Raw genomic sequence first — 15,722 nt, 5'->3', positions numbered from 1 at the left:
ACTAAGAGAAACGTGTGCTCATGGATCTTCTTGCTCTGATGGCAGTTTTTATAATTAGAGAAAAAATGTATTAAAATAATGAGCCTCTTCCCTCATAATCTTTTTACCTTTTGTCTGACTCAGAAAACATATTGATTAAAATAGTTTCTCTTCATGAAAATAACTGCATAAATGGGCCATCTTCAACTTAAGATAGTTTTTAAAAAATCAAAACTTCACTTCCAATTTAATTTTTTGAAATCAAGAATGTATTTCCCATAGAAATAATAATGCAAATGGTAGGAAACCCCTTCCAAGCTAACTCATGAAGACATTCTTAACCAATAAATGACTGAAATAAGGAAAACTCATAAAGCACAGTATTGGTGTAACATAAATGATTAAGTAAAATAATTTAAAAATGTCTTATTTTACATATGGATATATATATATATATGTTTACATATTATATATAATTTTTTTCTCTAGAACTTAAAATTCTAAAATTTAGAATTCTTTAGAATTTTTTTCAGAAATGTTCAAATTCTTTATTAATTTTTAAAATTTATAGCTTCAATAGTAACGCTTAAAACTGACTTTAAGTTGAAGAGTTTAGGGAATTAGATTAAGAATTTTGCATAGATGATAGGCAAGGGTTATCTTGATTATCTTGACAAGGACTGGTGGGTTAAAAGCGGAAATGGAGTGAAGAGGATGTGTATTGATTTGTGAGAAAGAAAATGTCTGAAGCAAAATGAACTGATCTGTGAATGGGGTAAGGCCATCAGGAATGGAGGGCAGTGGCACTGAAGCGTCATGCCAGACGGTCCCTGAGCGTCCTCCTTACTCTGGGCTCCACTGGCCAGGATCAGCTTGTGCCTATCCAACTAGGGAAGGGTGACACCAACTCCAGGGGAGTGGGCAGAGAAGGAGTCCAAGTGCAAAAACCTTTAGTAAGTGTCAGATCATCACAAATCAGATATCTACCACTCAGCAAGTAACTATATGACTATAGTATATCCAAGTACCTTAAATAAGGAAGGGCCAGATGGCTGATAGGGAATAAGGGTCCTAGAGGGGCCAAAAGTGATTTTTTCCTTGGCCCTCTAAGGATATCTCATAAATACAGATAAGGATGATGGCATTAGGATAAGAAAAATTAACATGGCATTGTACAGACAAAAAGAAGAAATACTTTTTTCCCTCTTATCTCTCCTCTACAAGTTAAGGGATTCTGAATAGCAAATCTCAAAGAAGACCATAGATTCAAGAACAAACTGAGGAAGCGCCATGAATAATCCATTTTCCTATAAAACCTAAGAAGACTTGGCATGGGTTCCACAACAAAGGTGCTGATTAAGGTAACCCAGGAAAAGTCCCTCTTCCCCAGATGTGTGGCTGATGAGGACATACATGAGCACCTCCAGGATATTAACTTCATGGAGACTTTAGTCCTCTCTCAACCTTACCACTTAGTTTCTAAAATATATTATTTCCTAATATTAATTCTATTTCAATTCTGATAACTCAGTGATAGAGTTCCTTTCCTACACTTTAGATATTGCTAGCATAGAGAATGAAACCAACATGGAACTTTGAAATGCACGTACATGTTTACTGCTCTGTTGTAGGCCTTAAGCATTAAAGAAAAATTTAAATGAAGCCAAAAGAAAACAAGGAGTGATAATCACGGCTTAGTTGTCCTTTAAGAAATAAGTGGATTGAAACTAGCAGGTGGAGAATAATTCTCTATTTGCAAAGTGAAGCAGTATACAATTCTGGAAATGTGTTCTTTTTGTGCAGAAATTCAAGGTGATCTATAGAAACAACACAGATGTTGTTGCAAATACTCTGTGGCATATTCTGGCCTTTAAAAAATAACATAGGTCACGGGCTGGACACAGTGGCTCACGCCTGTAATCCCAGCATTTTGGGAGGCCGAGGAGGGCGGATCACGAGGTCAGGAGATCGAGACTATCCTAGCTAACATGGTGAAACTCCACCTCTACTAAAAATACAAGAAATTAGCCAGGCATGGTGGCGGGTGCCTGTAGTCCCAGCTACTGGGGAGGCTGAGGCAGGAGAATGGTGTGAACCCGGGAGGCAGAGTTTTGAGATCGCGCCACTGCACTCCAGCCTGGGCAACAGAGCAAGACTCTGTCTCAAAAAAAAAAAAAAAAAAAATATATATATATATATATGTGTGTGTGTGTGTGTGTGCGTGCGTGTGTGTCACATTACTAGTGGCGAATCAACACCCACAGATACATATTCTGTTTAATGTCTGTAGATCCTGCTCAGGAAAAGAGTTCTGGTTTATTTATGAAAAGTGTCACATGACTGTGATTTAAAGGCAGGCTAAAATGTATGCAGAGACTATGATTGGTTCCTCAGTATTTATGCTTCCCCTCTTCCTTTTAGCCACAGAGGCCCCAAGTATTTAGCTGGCCACAGACCATCCAGGTAGACACTAAATGTCCTGGCCTCCCTTGCCCCAAGGTGTGGTGGCATTGTGACAAAATCTGAACTAATGGGACATGAGTGGAAAGGCCATGTGCACTGTCCTGGTCATCTTTTTAAATTGAAGATGCTTGCCTAGGTCTTCCTCTTTCATCCTTCCTGCTACCTGGAAAATGGTGACATTGGGAGCAACCTTGGAAACACACTGTAATGTTGATACAGCCACCCTCACAACCTTGGGCCATTCTGCAATGTGTGAGAGAGAAATGACTTCTTTCTCTTTAAGTCATTCTTGTTTATTTGTTTGCTGTGTGGATGTGTTTTTGTTTTTTGTTACAGAAGCTTCGTCTGTATTCTAACTATATGGATTAGATTGTTTTTCCCATCTTGTCTGAATTTGTGAAGGCTGAAAGTTCTGACATGGGGCAAGAGTAGGCAAGAAGGGGCTGGGAGCAGTGGCTCACGCCTGTAATCTCAGCACTTTGGGAGGCCGAGGCGGGCTGATCACGAGGTTAGGAGATCGAGACCATCCTGGCTAACACGGTGAAACCCTGTCTCTGCTAAAAATACAAATCATTAGCCGGGCGTGGTGGCGGGCACCTGTAGTCCCAGCTACTCAGGAGGCTGAGGCAAGAGAATGGCGTGAACCCGGTAGGCGGAGCTTGCAGTGAGCCGAGATTGCGCCACTGCACTCCAGCCTGGGCAACAGAGCGAGACTCCGTCTCAGAAAAAAAAAAGAGTAGACAAGAAAGAACCAGGCCAAAATGACACCACGCTGTGGCGACCCTCTTCACTGAGCAAGCTGTATAGGGGCAGAACACCTGCCATTCCCCTATACAACCCTCAAGGCAATCCCCAAGAGCAAGGCTCTTTGAAGGCTTCACAGATTTACTGCTTTTTTATTCTCCTAATTTAATTTAAGTGTATACTTTATTATAGCACTTATAACACTAATTTTCCATTTAAATCACATCTAACTCTCCTCCTAGACTCTGAAAGGAGGAAGATTAGTCCATTCATCTTTATATCCACACTACCTAGGACAGCCTCTGGCTTAATGTGACTTCCTTTTTTTTTTTTGAGACGGCATATCTCTCTGTCGTCCGGGCTGGAGTGCAGTGGTGCAATCTCAGCTCCCTGCAACCTCCACCTCCCGGGTTCAAGCGATTCTCCTGCCTCAGCCTCCCGAGTAGCTGGGATTACAGGTGCCTGCCACTACGCCCAGCTAATTTTTGTTTTTGTATTTTTAGTAGAGATGGGGTTTCACCATGCTGGCCAGGCTGGTCTCAAACTCCTGACCTTGTGATTCGCCCACCTCGGCCTCCCAAAGTGTTGGGATTACAGGCATGAGCCACTGTGCCTGGCCAATGTGACTTCTTAATACATGTTTTTTGCATTGATACTGTTGAATCAATGCCATCGAATACAAATATTTTACTAATGTTCATGATTTATCCAAGTTTGCTTAACAATATTCAGGTTTTCTTAATATTCAGGTTGTTTAAATTTTTTTTAAGTGATTCCTCTGTGAACAGGAGCTGTGATGGTTCTTAACTAGCTATGACCTTTAACGTCTTACTCTGTGATTGCTGGTAAATAATCTTATGTCCTTTCCTCCCTCTCCTCCTGCTCCTGCTCCTCTTCCCTTTCCTCCTCCTGCCACACAGACAACTTCATAATGGCTCCTCCCTCTTGAGCATCTATTAATGTGAGAGCTTTTATATATTTTTTCTCTAATTTTTCATCACAATTCTGCATGGTAGGTGTTGTATTTCCATTTTATACTTGAGAAAACTGAGGCCCATGATTGCAATTCACAGCTAAGATTTAACCCCAGTGATCTCACGTGCCAACACCAAATTCTTACTCCACCACCCTATGTCCCTAAGAGGAAGGAAATGTTATCTCTGGGTCATTTGGAGTTAATCTTATCACTCTCTGCTTTCACAAACAGACTTGCCCATTCTTATTGTTCAGCAAATAGCAGGATATACAAGACAGAGCTGGTAAATGTCACCTTCAGGTTTCCCATTCTTCCCTTGTGTCACAGTGTACCCCTCATAGGTGCCATGCTCTGCATCCGTGTGCTCAGAATCTGCTGGCCCCCCTTCCTTCCAGCTTCTCCTGATCAGTCTGATGTGAACTTGATGTCTCCCTTTGGAATCCCTTTCCACCTCTTGCTTCTAGCTACATATTGCACATGCAACCCTCCTTACAACTGGATCCTACCTAGAGAATATTCCTTTAAAATTGCTATCTCTGGCTTCAAAAAACTAATTCAGATCCCTCCTGGTTAGTTGCAGTCTCTACAACTGGATACTGAAGGATATAGCCATCTTTGATATTTGACATCCTTGTGGGATAGGAAAACAAAATCACAGGACAGAAGACATGGGAGTTAGGCAAGTAGCTCAGGGAATGGAAGCAGCTGAGATCACAATTTTAGCCATTATACAGTGGTTTCCAATAAATACTTATTATTTGTTTCAAACTATAAAAGTTCTAGAAAAAAAAGGTCATTTACCAATCAGAAGGGGGGTCTCTCCTTTGTCATTTTTTGTGTTGGGCCACACTCCCTTTTCTAATAAAGTTCTTACATTTTCCACCAGACCAGCTTTGACTGCCAAAGTCAAGGGTGTTTCTCCATCACAGGTCTTGAATTCCCAAAGTGTCTTATAGGATGCTGTGACATGAAAGCATTATGTTGAAAAGTTGAAAATACTCACTTATAGGATATCGCACAAATCAGAGCAACCCCTATATTATATATATCAGATTGAACAAAGTCAATTGATGAAAATGAAAAGACTTTGACAAAAGTTTACCAAATGACAGTGGGGATAAAGTAGATGCACATGGACTTGCTAATCAAATTGACAGCTAGAAAACCAAAATCTGTTTCTAGCTGCTTTTTGAAAATGGCGTGCTAAGTCTCATTTCTTGATACATTACAAAAACAATGCTTCAATCCTTCATATTATAATTTATATTTTAACTGAAATTGTTTTTTGTGAAATGAAATCTGTGAATGTGGGAATGAGAATGTATTTGAATGTAGGTATCATTGTGTCAAACTGATCGTTAACATCATCTATATCTGTCTGTCTAGCTGTCTAGTTTTCTAGATGGCTGGCTAATAATCAAGTATGTATCTCCCAGAACATAGAGCTGTCATGCAACAGTGGAAGTTGAATGATAGGGCACTCTCAAAAGTGTTCTGTAAGATGCTGAGATGTGGAGACACTGTGTTAGAACATAAAAGTTACTGTTAATATCTAACAGTGGCTTGATTTGCCACAATATTTTCTTAATGCTTACATTATGAAAAAAAATCAATGTAATGTAAAGACAAATATTGTCAGTACTCCCTGTTGTACTATATAAGAATCTTTTGGAAACTGTTAACTCAAGAGATAGTTCAAAATGAAAAATTTTAAATTGACTTGCAAAAGAAAAGAGCGTTATATATGACTCAATTAATTCATGATATATAGAAACTTTTATCACTTTTATGTGATAACCACACCTTTCCACCAACCTGTGTCTCATTCATAGGTAAAAGGACGCAAAAGGTAAACCCCGAATGTCAAAAAAAGTCCTAATTTTTGTACTCTGAGTTTAAAACACAGGTGCTGCCTTTTTCAAATTCCAAATAATATTTTAATCTGCCTTTTCTTTCTGCTAGTTATGTTCACTGAAAACACTTATAACATCAACATATCAACATTCTTGCTCTGGTTTGGTCAAACACGTTTTATGTTCTCTTACCATCCAGAACAATCTCAAGTATTTGTTGAATGGGTTGAACAACAGCTTCATGCAATGGAAACCATCCTTTCTCATCAGCTTCATCCATTGCATATTTACATTTTACATACTCCTGGAGCTCAAGAATGTGACCTAAATTAAACACATGGACTGATGACTAATCTCTGTTTTTGCAAGGTGGAATCTCCAGTCCATCCCACTGTAGATAGTACACCCATTTACCTTGTTTTATGGCCTCCACAAGTTTTCTGTTTTGAGCACTTAGGGATACAAATCTATGAGATAAAGAAAAATCATATTTATACTAGATACTAGTGATATATTTCAAGGAACCAAACATTTTAATTTATATTGCATTTTTAAACTTAATTTTAATAATCAAGATCCAAAGGAGATGCATACAATTGATTTTATCTCCTTAAAAAGTAAATGTATGGGAGTCAGACACAGAGTATATTTATGATGCATTGATCTAAGAATATTAGTGAAGATGGCAAAATAGAAGATTACAATGCTGTCTCTGAGATAGCTCAAAGCAATACAAAAGGAGTAAACAATTAGAGTCAGATTCAGAGGAGCTAGGTTCAATTCCTAGCCTGATTTTGTGATTCTGGGGAGGCCAATTAGCCTTTCTGGATGTGGGTTCTTCATCTGCAAAATGATGGAATTAATAGAAAGATCTCTAGGGCTTTTTCTAATTTTAAAAACTCTATGCTCAAAAAATGTTTATTGCTTTGAACTTAATAAATGCTAATAAGATACTTACTTGGGAGCTTATGGTCTAAACTACATATGCGAGTTTTAAATCAACTGTTCCACAAGTGAAAATAGGCAGAGCATTTACTAAACAAACTCCCAATCACTGGCCCAGCAGGTCATGATTTAAACCCTCATGGAAGTTTTCTGGTGTGTGTGTTTGTTAAGTGGAAAGAAGGAATTCCATAACAAATTTACTTAGCTCTGTTAAGCAGAAACATCTGCTAGCATACCAGGGTTGTGAATGCCTTCCAGGGAGCTCTAAAGTTCTAAAGCTTGTTGGAGATAAGGGAGAAATTCCAGACCAGAAATTTCAATGTACTACATCTATTTTTTCAAAGCTCAAAAGCAACAATTTTTAAACACTGGATCTCTTCAAAAGTACGACTAAATTCCAGAATACAAGATTTTAAACACTACAACAAAAAGTAAAGGTAAACTAGTTTATTTCTGTCAGACGTATAATGTGTTTTTTTAAGAAAGAAATTTACTTTTGCAGTTTTAGACTCAATAAATCCTACCTACATAATACATCACTTTTAGGTATATTTCAGTTTATTAATTCTTGTCATTTGGATAGTAGATAATCCAACAGGTGGTAGTGTGTATATTACATTGTCATATAAAAGCCCATAACTCTTCTCTCATTCATTAACTAATGGGCTACGTGGCTTAGCATTATTCTTCATATTTTAAACATACAACGGTGGAATATGTTACCTATAAAGGGTTAGCTGAATCAGTAGCAGAATGAGCTCTAGAGTGTACAGACCTCTGTATACCAACCTGTCTGTATATTTGTTGTATAAACTGTACTTGCAAATATATTCAAATTACTCATTGCCCTTTTTGAATCTATATTAATTTAGAAAATAGGAAATTCTATACAACCAAGTTCATCTAGGAATTTTCCACATAGGGTTTTTCCTGTTTTCCACATGAGGTGAGGATTTGTGGAAGATCAGATTGCTAAAACTTATGAGCAGTGGCCCTTGGAAAGCTGTTAGATTCCCTATCAGAAAGGAAAGGTCAATTTTCCTAGAGGAGGAATTAGGAAACGGTATTCATTTTATCTTACAACATAATGAATGCCGTAAAGAAATTTTGCTGAGGATAGTTGGTTTGACTACTACCTTTCAGGACAAAGTTCAGTCTTGCTAGCTTCAATAGATTCTTGAATACTTAGCTGAATATCATAACTTGTAAGATGGTCTTCATCAGGGTCATCATTAGTATCCATTCCTGCATATAATTTTGAAGGAGACAAGTTCTTATTATCAACAAATGGCCCAAAACAGTACATAGAGTAAACATGAAAAATGTATAGTGAAAAACTAAAATGCATTTTCCTTTCCCTAGTTAACAAATACAAATGCGGGTAACATTTTAATCCACATTACATGTGAGGTCCATTTTATTAACTTAAATGGTCTAACTGTTGAAACCTTTAATGACCTGCCCTTTGAGCATTTGCACTTTCTAACTTTTGACTTTTTTTTTTCAGTAATGACTGCAGTTGGGCTTATAAGAATTCACTTTTTCCTGAGCTTCTGATTGATGCCAATTTTGGTCCATCAGTTTTCTTGGAGAGTGTGTACATAACATATTGAAAGCTTAAAAATTGATCCAATGAGGATAAGATGGATAGTGGCTATAATGGAGAACAGTCATCCTTTTACATTCCCCCCCTTTTTTTTTTTTTTTTTTTTGAGATGGAGTCTTGCTCTGTCGCTCGGGCTGGAGTGCAGTGGCGTGATCTCAGCTCACTGCAACCTCTGCCTCCTGGATTCAAGCAATTCTCCCTCCTCAGCCTCCCGAGTAGCTTGGATTACAGGTGCACACCACCATGCCTGGCTAATTTTCATATTTTTTTAGTAGAGACAGGGTTTCACCATGTTGCCAGGCTGGTCTCAAACTCCTGACCTTGTGATCTGCCCACCTCGGCCTCCCAAAGTGCTGGGGTTTACAGGTGTGAGCCACTGTGCTTGGCCCCTTTTACATTCTTCACAAACCAGCGATGGTCAGCTTCAAAGTCTGACTGGTCTCAGAGCATCATTTGAACATTGTAATAAGGACCATTTTAACTTCATCCATAGACCAGAAACCAGCCCTCCTATAGAGTCCCTATTCACTCCCTTACACAGTTCTATTACAAGCCACTGCTCCTGACTGGCCCATCTCCCTGAAGATAATACAGAAAAATGTAGATTAGTCTTCATTTGCTTATTTATCCCAAATATCAAATTAAGAGAATGAATTTACTATTTTACTCTTTACTATTGAATCAATTGCTTTATTTTGAGAGGACATTTAGTAAATATAGAAATAAAATTTCTACAGCTGAGTTGACTGGCTAATATGAAATTATCTTTGATTGATGGTACTTTTCAAGCCTTTTATAGTCTCTATATGAAATTTTACTTTCTAGTATGTCTTCTGAATGAGAGAAAAACAAAAGAGTGCTCTGCAGGCAATTTCCAAAACACAGTTGACACACGCTTGACCTCTTCTCATTCTTCCTCAAGGTTGGATAATCTCAAACTCTATACCTGCTAACATCCAAGGCCTCTAACCTGTGGAGAGACTGTGTATGAACTCGATGGCAATATTATGATTAATTGTTCATTGTTCTATAGCAGTGGCCTTAATATTACCTCAGAACAAAAGGTATAGAATAGTGTTAATGTTCAGAGACCACACACGAGATAGTCACCATGCTCCAGCAAGCATGTTCCCTCACACTGTGGTATCTCAGTCTCCTCAAAAGGCACCCTAGAGATCTTATTCACCACATAGATGTAAATGGTATTTTGCTTTTTAATTTATTGTTTATTGGCTCATTGTGTGTCTCCTCTCCTTAGAATGTAACTCAGTAAAAGCAGGGAATTAGTCTGTGACCTCAGTTCTAAGAGAAACATCATCTCCTGGTTTGTGCTCTCTAAATATGTGTCGAATAAATGAATTAATGAATTAATAAGTGAGCATTGAAATATAATGCAGGCTCTTCTTTGTTCTTAGAACTGACCATTTCCTTTGGATATGGAGTTTCTTTTTTTTCCAACTAAACAAATTTGATTGTTCACTCTGTGCTTCGCTTCATTTCTCTCTTCTGTTCTTTTACATAATATTCCTCTTTATTCACGAGGCCCTCCAGCTGATCCCCATCCATGGCTCGCACTGTGTCAAGGCTGGCACAAGACATTCCTCCTATAGAAACTCTTGGTATAATTCTTCAGTTCCTCTCCAGCCATCTTAATCTGTGAACATCTCCTCTTATGTAATGTTTTCCCATGTCTGGGTTTATACTCACTCATTCTGTATTTGCTTTACAAGTTCTTTACATACTCGTGTTTGTGTTTTCACTCGGACCATTAGCTTTCTGAAAGGAAACAAAATCTCTTTTCTTTGTTCTGTCTTTTCCCTCTATTCCTACTCCTTGCCAACTATAGCAAACAGCTGCGGTCAGTGGTCACTGGAATAAAAGTTGTTGATTCATTACTAGCAGACAAGTATTGAGTCTGTCAGCCGGCACCAGTAGATGACAAAGTTCAACCTGTGGCCTTGCCTGGTGACTTTCTCAGTGATATTACTGGGGTGATAGGGGGGATTGTATGGCTCTGGGATTAGTGATAGGATACAGAGCCTTTCACCTATTTAAATCACCAGCTTAAATCTAACCCTGTTTGAAATTTGGGCTTTCAGTGTATGAGAGAGCACAGGCTCCATAGAGAACTGAGCTGGTCTGTGGAAAGTATTTTATTTTAACTTTTTTTTTTTTTTCCTACTATCAAAAAGGAAGTTACCTAGGTTCCTGTTTGGTATCTCTAATGACAGTAGGGTGAAAATGATGGGAACACTTTCTATGCAGAACAACTCCAATCTAGCACAGGTGTCTCCAGCATTTTCCTGAAAGCTTGAGATGAAGTGAAGATCTGCATGCAGGTGTACTAAGGTGCCAGACAGTCAATCAAAGGAGCATTACTGGAATGGACTTAAAGACATCAAGACACAACGATTAAGGCAAGAGGACAGTAACTTATTTATCTAAACCTCACATAAATTTATCCTTTAGATAAATAAGAGTAACTTATGTATCTAAGACCAGCTCAGTTCTCTATGGAGCCTGTGCTATCTCATAAATAAGAGTAACTGGCCGGGCACCGGTGGCTCACGTTTGTAATCCCAGCATTTTGGGAGGCCAAGGCGCGGATCACGAGGTCAGGAGATAGAGACCATCCTGGCTAACATGGTGAAACCCCGTCTCTACTAAAAATACAAAAAATTAGCCGGGCGTTGTGGCGGGCGCCTATAGTCCCAGCTACTCGGGAGACTGAGGCAGGAGAATGGCATGAACCCGGGAGGCGGAGCTTGCAGTGAGCCGAGATCGCGCCACTGCACCCCAGCCTGGGCGACCAAAAAAAAAAAACAAAAAACAAAAAACAAAAAAAAAAACTTATTTATCTAAACCTCCTTGAGTGGCTAGGACTTAGTCCCACCTGACGGCCAGCAACAGTCTATGAAATTATTTCTATAAAGCACTACTCAGAAGCATGAGGAAAGGTCAGACAATATTTTGACATCTTTAAGATATATGTATGGGTATCCCACTTCTCAGTCTAGTAAAAATTGACTTTTTTTTTTTTTTTTTTTGAGATGGAGTTTTGCTCTTTTGCCCAGGCTGGAGTGAAATGGCACAATCTCGGCTCACTGCAACCTCCCCCCTGCCGGGTTCAAGCGATTCTCCTGCCTTAGCCTCCCGAGTAGCTGGGATTATAGGCACTGGCCACCAGGCCTGGCTAATTTTTGTATTTTTAGTAGAGATGGGACCCCCAGTGTGCTAGGATTACAGGCATGAGCCACCATGCCCGGCCTAGAGAAATTGACTCTTAATAATAATTTGCCATTTAACATTCAATGTTGTTCTAGAGAAGACCACAAGATAAATCATTTGTTCTCCATAAGTAGCTGATTTACAAAGTAACTGATGCAATCATATTGTACAATCAGCCTCTTCATTTAAAGCACTGGTTAACCTTGCTTAGGGTCATGAAAACATTTGATGAAAGCTACAGATTGTCCCTCCAGAGGGACACATGTCCACTCAAAATTTTGCATGCAATTTCAGGGAACTTATGGAATCTCAGAGGTTTTTTCATGTTCTCCTGGTAAAAAACCACTGAATTAAGGATTCCTAAATGCTAAATGCCAAATATATTCCTCAGATATCAATAAGTATTAATTTATTTTACAGATAGGCTATGTTAAATCCTTAATTCAGGTAGTGAGAAAAGGGAACTTTGGTGATCATGTAAATTTTTTGATACATTTGGCAATAGTAATAATAGCCATAAATTATCAAGTACTTGCTTTGTTTCAAGCACTGTGCAAAGCATTTTGTATACATTACCTTGTTTTAAATTCTCATTCCAATTCTATATTGTAGGTATTATAGATTCAAGAGGTTAAATGACCCATCAAATGTCCCAGAGCTAATAAGTAGAGTCTGGACCGAGCAGGCAATACCTTCACTTTTAAGGTCTTTCAGAAGTTAGAGGAAAATATCTCAAAGTCTGTTGCCTTTAAAAGAAAACACTGTGATCTTGCTTTTAACAGCCAGCTTTTGATGACAATCACTTCCAAAAATAAAAAATAGCTTCCAGGGACACATAAATCTTTTTCTTTGGCTCCATGCAATAAGGCTTTATGTTACTTAGGGTGGTCTGAGGTTCCTAAGCTTGCCTTCATTCTGTACTTTTTGCCTTGGAGTCTAAATATCATGGTCCAAACAACAGGATCAACGTACCAGTTGGTGCCTGACTGAAATGGTCAGGAGGTTGATAATGTTGCAAGATATGATGCAGGAGCGAACATGAGTATTTGACACCTTTTTGCATCGGTTTTGCTAAACTGCCTCCAAACCATGATCTGAGCTAATGCCTTCCTGTAAAGGTGGCTGATAAATTTTTGACACCTGTCAGAGCTTCCTTTGAAATACAGTAGCTCCCACAGCACTGAACGAAGGTTCTCCCTTTCCCTGAAAAAGGACGAATACAACTTTCTTCCTCATGAGTTGTTTAGTTGGTTTACTCCTGCTTACCTGCAGATCTGTTTACCCCACCTACCCTCACACTCTGTCTTGGGCATAACAAAATTGAAACCATCTCTGTGAGTCCTAAACAAGGCTGGCCTTGAGAATAAGCAGAGTGGACAGTTGCTTCCATGGTGCAAGGAAGGGCTCTGTGTCCATAAATAACACACTGCCCCCAGCACCTGTCACATCAGTGTCATTCTATTGCATCAGCAAGAGATTCTGTCCTTTAGGGCTTATTGTTCCATCTTCCAGTGTCCCTTTTAAAATTTAGATAGCAACATACTGGTCCCTAGTTTAGAACCAAGATGTCTTGGGATAGTTACTGGAGTACCATGAGGCTGGGAAGATGGCAGAAAGTTTAAGGCTAGGACCTAGTGGGAAGTGATACGAAGGGACAAGAAAAGGGCAATAGAATACAATTTGGTTTTCTTTACAATTTTATCCAAGGCCAGCCCAAATAGAAACCCTGGGGTTCTGAGGGAGATGCAGGTTTCGGCTCTGTGGAATGGGGGACACTGATTCCCTGGGAATTTTTCTTTTACCTTGAAGCTGCAATGGTTCTTGAGTGTTGAGCTCATCTGCCAGAGGTCCCTGAGAGAATCATCAGGATTTATCCTATCAGAGGAAGGGCAAGAGTTAAAAGACATTCTCTTTTTTCTTTTTTTTTGGTACTGTCAAAAAAATACAGTTGTTTTATACCAAACAATACTAATTCTCATTTTAATGCACTTTGATCATTTGTATGCATACTTTTTTTTGTCTTGCCTCGCCAGGTGAGTGCAGTGGGCAATCTCGGTCATGCAAGTCCACCTCCGGGTCAGCCTTCTTTGCCTCACCTCCGCCCGCCACCACGCCCGGCTAATTTTTTGTATTTTTTTAGTAGAGACGGGGTTTCACCATGGTCTCGATCTCCTGACCTCGTGATCAGCCCGCCTCGGCCTCCCAAAGTGCTGGGATTACAAGCGTGAGCCACCGCGCCCGGCCTTGTATGCATACTTTTAAAGATGTGGAGAAATAAATATAAATACAATTCTGTTATAACTTTGCTTTTTATTTGGTGGCTGAACGCTTATTTTTTAAGAATTGCATAGCACAAAGTGGCAAATCACATGAATGGATTCGTTAGGATGATTTAAACAACAGAATCAACTAGTTCCCCAAAAATTTCAGATGGAAGTGTAACTCTGTCAGAATTGGGTTTTACCCCACAGTCACAGGTAACTTTTACTTACAAGCAATAAGTTACAGCAATTCCTTCTTTATGGTATTTGCCTTTTCTACTGAAGAGAAATCCTAAGCATGATGGGGAGAACTAGACAGTTTAAATAGCATCTTTCTTAACAGCAAAGTATGTTCTTCTGATACCTTGAAAACATGCACACACACAAACAATCTTAGTCCAAAAAACAAGTGCTACTTTTATGTTACTTCAAAGAAACACAACTCAACATTTTAGAAAATGATATAAAAGGCAAAATGATCTGTAGAAACTAAACATGATATCTAGCATGTGATAAAAACTCAGTATTTACTAAATGAATGAATAATTGTATAATTAAATACACACAACTCTTAAAATTAGCCTTGTATTTCCTTTATAGGTCACAGATATATTTTTGCCAAATTCTTTTCAAATTTTGGGGCTTCACTGATTGATGCTTAATTTCTATGTAAGTATACTAACGATAGAACCTATTTGGTAGTTTTGTTTATCTCTAGTTTCATACTACAAAAGTAAAAAATTTTAATGAAATTAGTATGAGGACTAGTTAAAGAAAATAAAATAAGAACAACAAGAAAAAATAGAGAAAAAAGAAATTTTTATGCTTTACTATTGATTTCCAAGTCAAATTTAATTATAACAGAAATGTGGGAAGATGCATGTTAGCTTTTGAGGACTACACTCATAACAGTTTAGGAAGGAGCTTTAGACTCACAAACTCATGGGTTTCTAGGGGAATATAAACTTATAGAATAGCAAAGAGTAAAGGAAGATAGGCCCATGAAAAGACAACTTATTAGTAGACGTGCCCTGATCACAAGCTAATGTGATATAATTATTTTTAAAAGCCCTTTCCTTTGTCTGTAATTCTACGTCTAGGAATCTACCTTATAGAAATAATCAGAAGGCCGGGCCTGGTGGATCATGCTTGTAATCCCAGGACTTTGGGAGGCTGAGATAGGTGGATTGCCTGAGCTCAAGAGTTTGAGACCAGCCTGGGCAACATGGTGAAACCTCATCTCTACAAAAAATACAAAAATTAATTGGATGTGGTGGTAGGCACCTGTAGTATCAGCTACTTGGGGGGCTGAGGTGGGAGGATTGCTTGAGCCTAGTAGGTCGAGGCTGCAGTGAGCCATGTTCACGCCACTCCACTCCAGTTTGGGTGATAAAACAAGACTCCGTCTCAAAAACTAAATAAGTAAATAAATAAAAGAAATAATCAGAGATGTAAAAAAAGATGTGTATGTGAGAATGTTTATCTCAGCTGTGTTTAAATTGCCAAAACATTAGAAACAACATAAATGTCCCCAAATAGGAAATTTGTATAAGACATTATTGTACACATAAAAAAATGGAATATTACACAGTTATTAAAATTCATATACTTGAAGAATATTTGACATTATATGTGAAGTGTCAGTTTAAGTATGATGTTTATTTAAC

The 15,722-nt window shown here is 38.5% G+C and overlaps 1 protein-coding gene across 3 annotated transcripts in view; it reads right to left on the bottom strand.

Annotated features, from left to right (window-relative positions):
- ASB15 (ankyrin repeat and SOCS box containing 15) overlaps nt 1-15,722 on the bottom strand; it is a 37,942-nt gene that overhangs the window by 16,806 nt on the left and 5,414 nt on the right. The window contains exons 1-6 of one of the 3 annotated variants that reach the window (XM_058426301.1): nt 13,597-13,650; nt 10,767-10,954; nt 8,097-8,205; nt 6,430-6,482; nt 6,208-6,339; nt 4,964-5,122 (exon numbers count right to left, since the gene is read on the bottom strand). In XM_058426301.1, coding sequence (XP_058282284.1) covers nt 4,964-5,122; nt 6,208-6,339; nt 6,430-6,482; nt 8,097-8,203 — 451 coding nt within the window. In that variant the 5' untranslated portion in view covers nt 8,204-8,205; nt 10,767-10,954; nt 13,597-13,650. Of the gene's footprint in view, nt 1-4,963; nt 5,123-6,207; nt 6,340-6,429; nt 6,483-8,096; nt 8,206-10,766; nt 10,955-13,596; nt 13,672-14,286; nt 14,348-15,722 lie in introns of those variants that run through there. The other 2 variants (XM_032753515.1, XM_032753516.2) reach the window with 2 other exon arrangements.

This window comes from Hylobates moloch, unplaced genomic scaffold (assembly GCF_009828535.3).
Source record: "Hylobates moloch isolate HMO894 unplaced genomic scaffold, HMol_V3 SCAFFOLD_1, whole genome shotgun sequence".
Classification (NCBI taxonomy): Eukaryota; Metazoa; Chordata; class Mammalia; order Primates; family Hylobatidae; genus Hylobates; species Hylobates moloch.
Note: the sequence above shows the minus strand (reverse complement) of the source record. Positions and strands in the feature narration are given on the sequence as shown.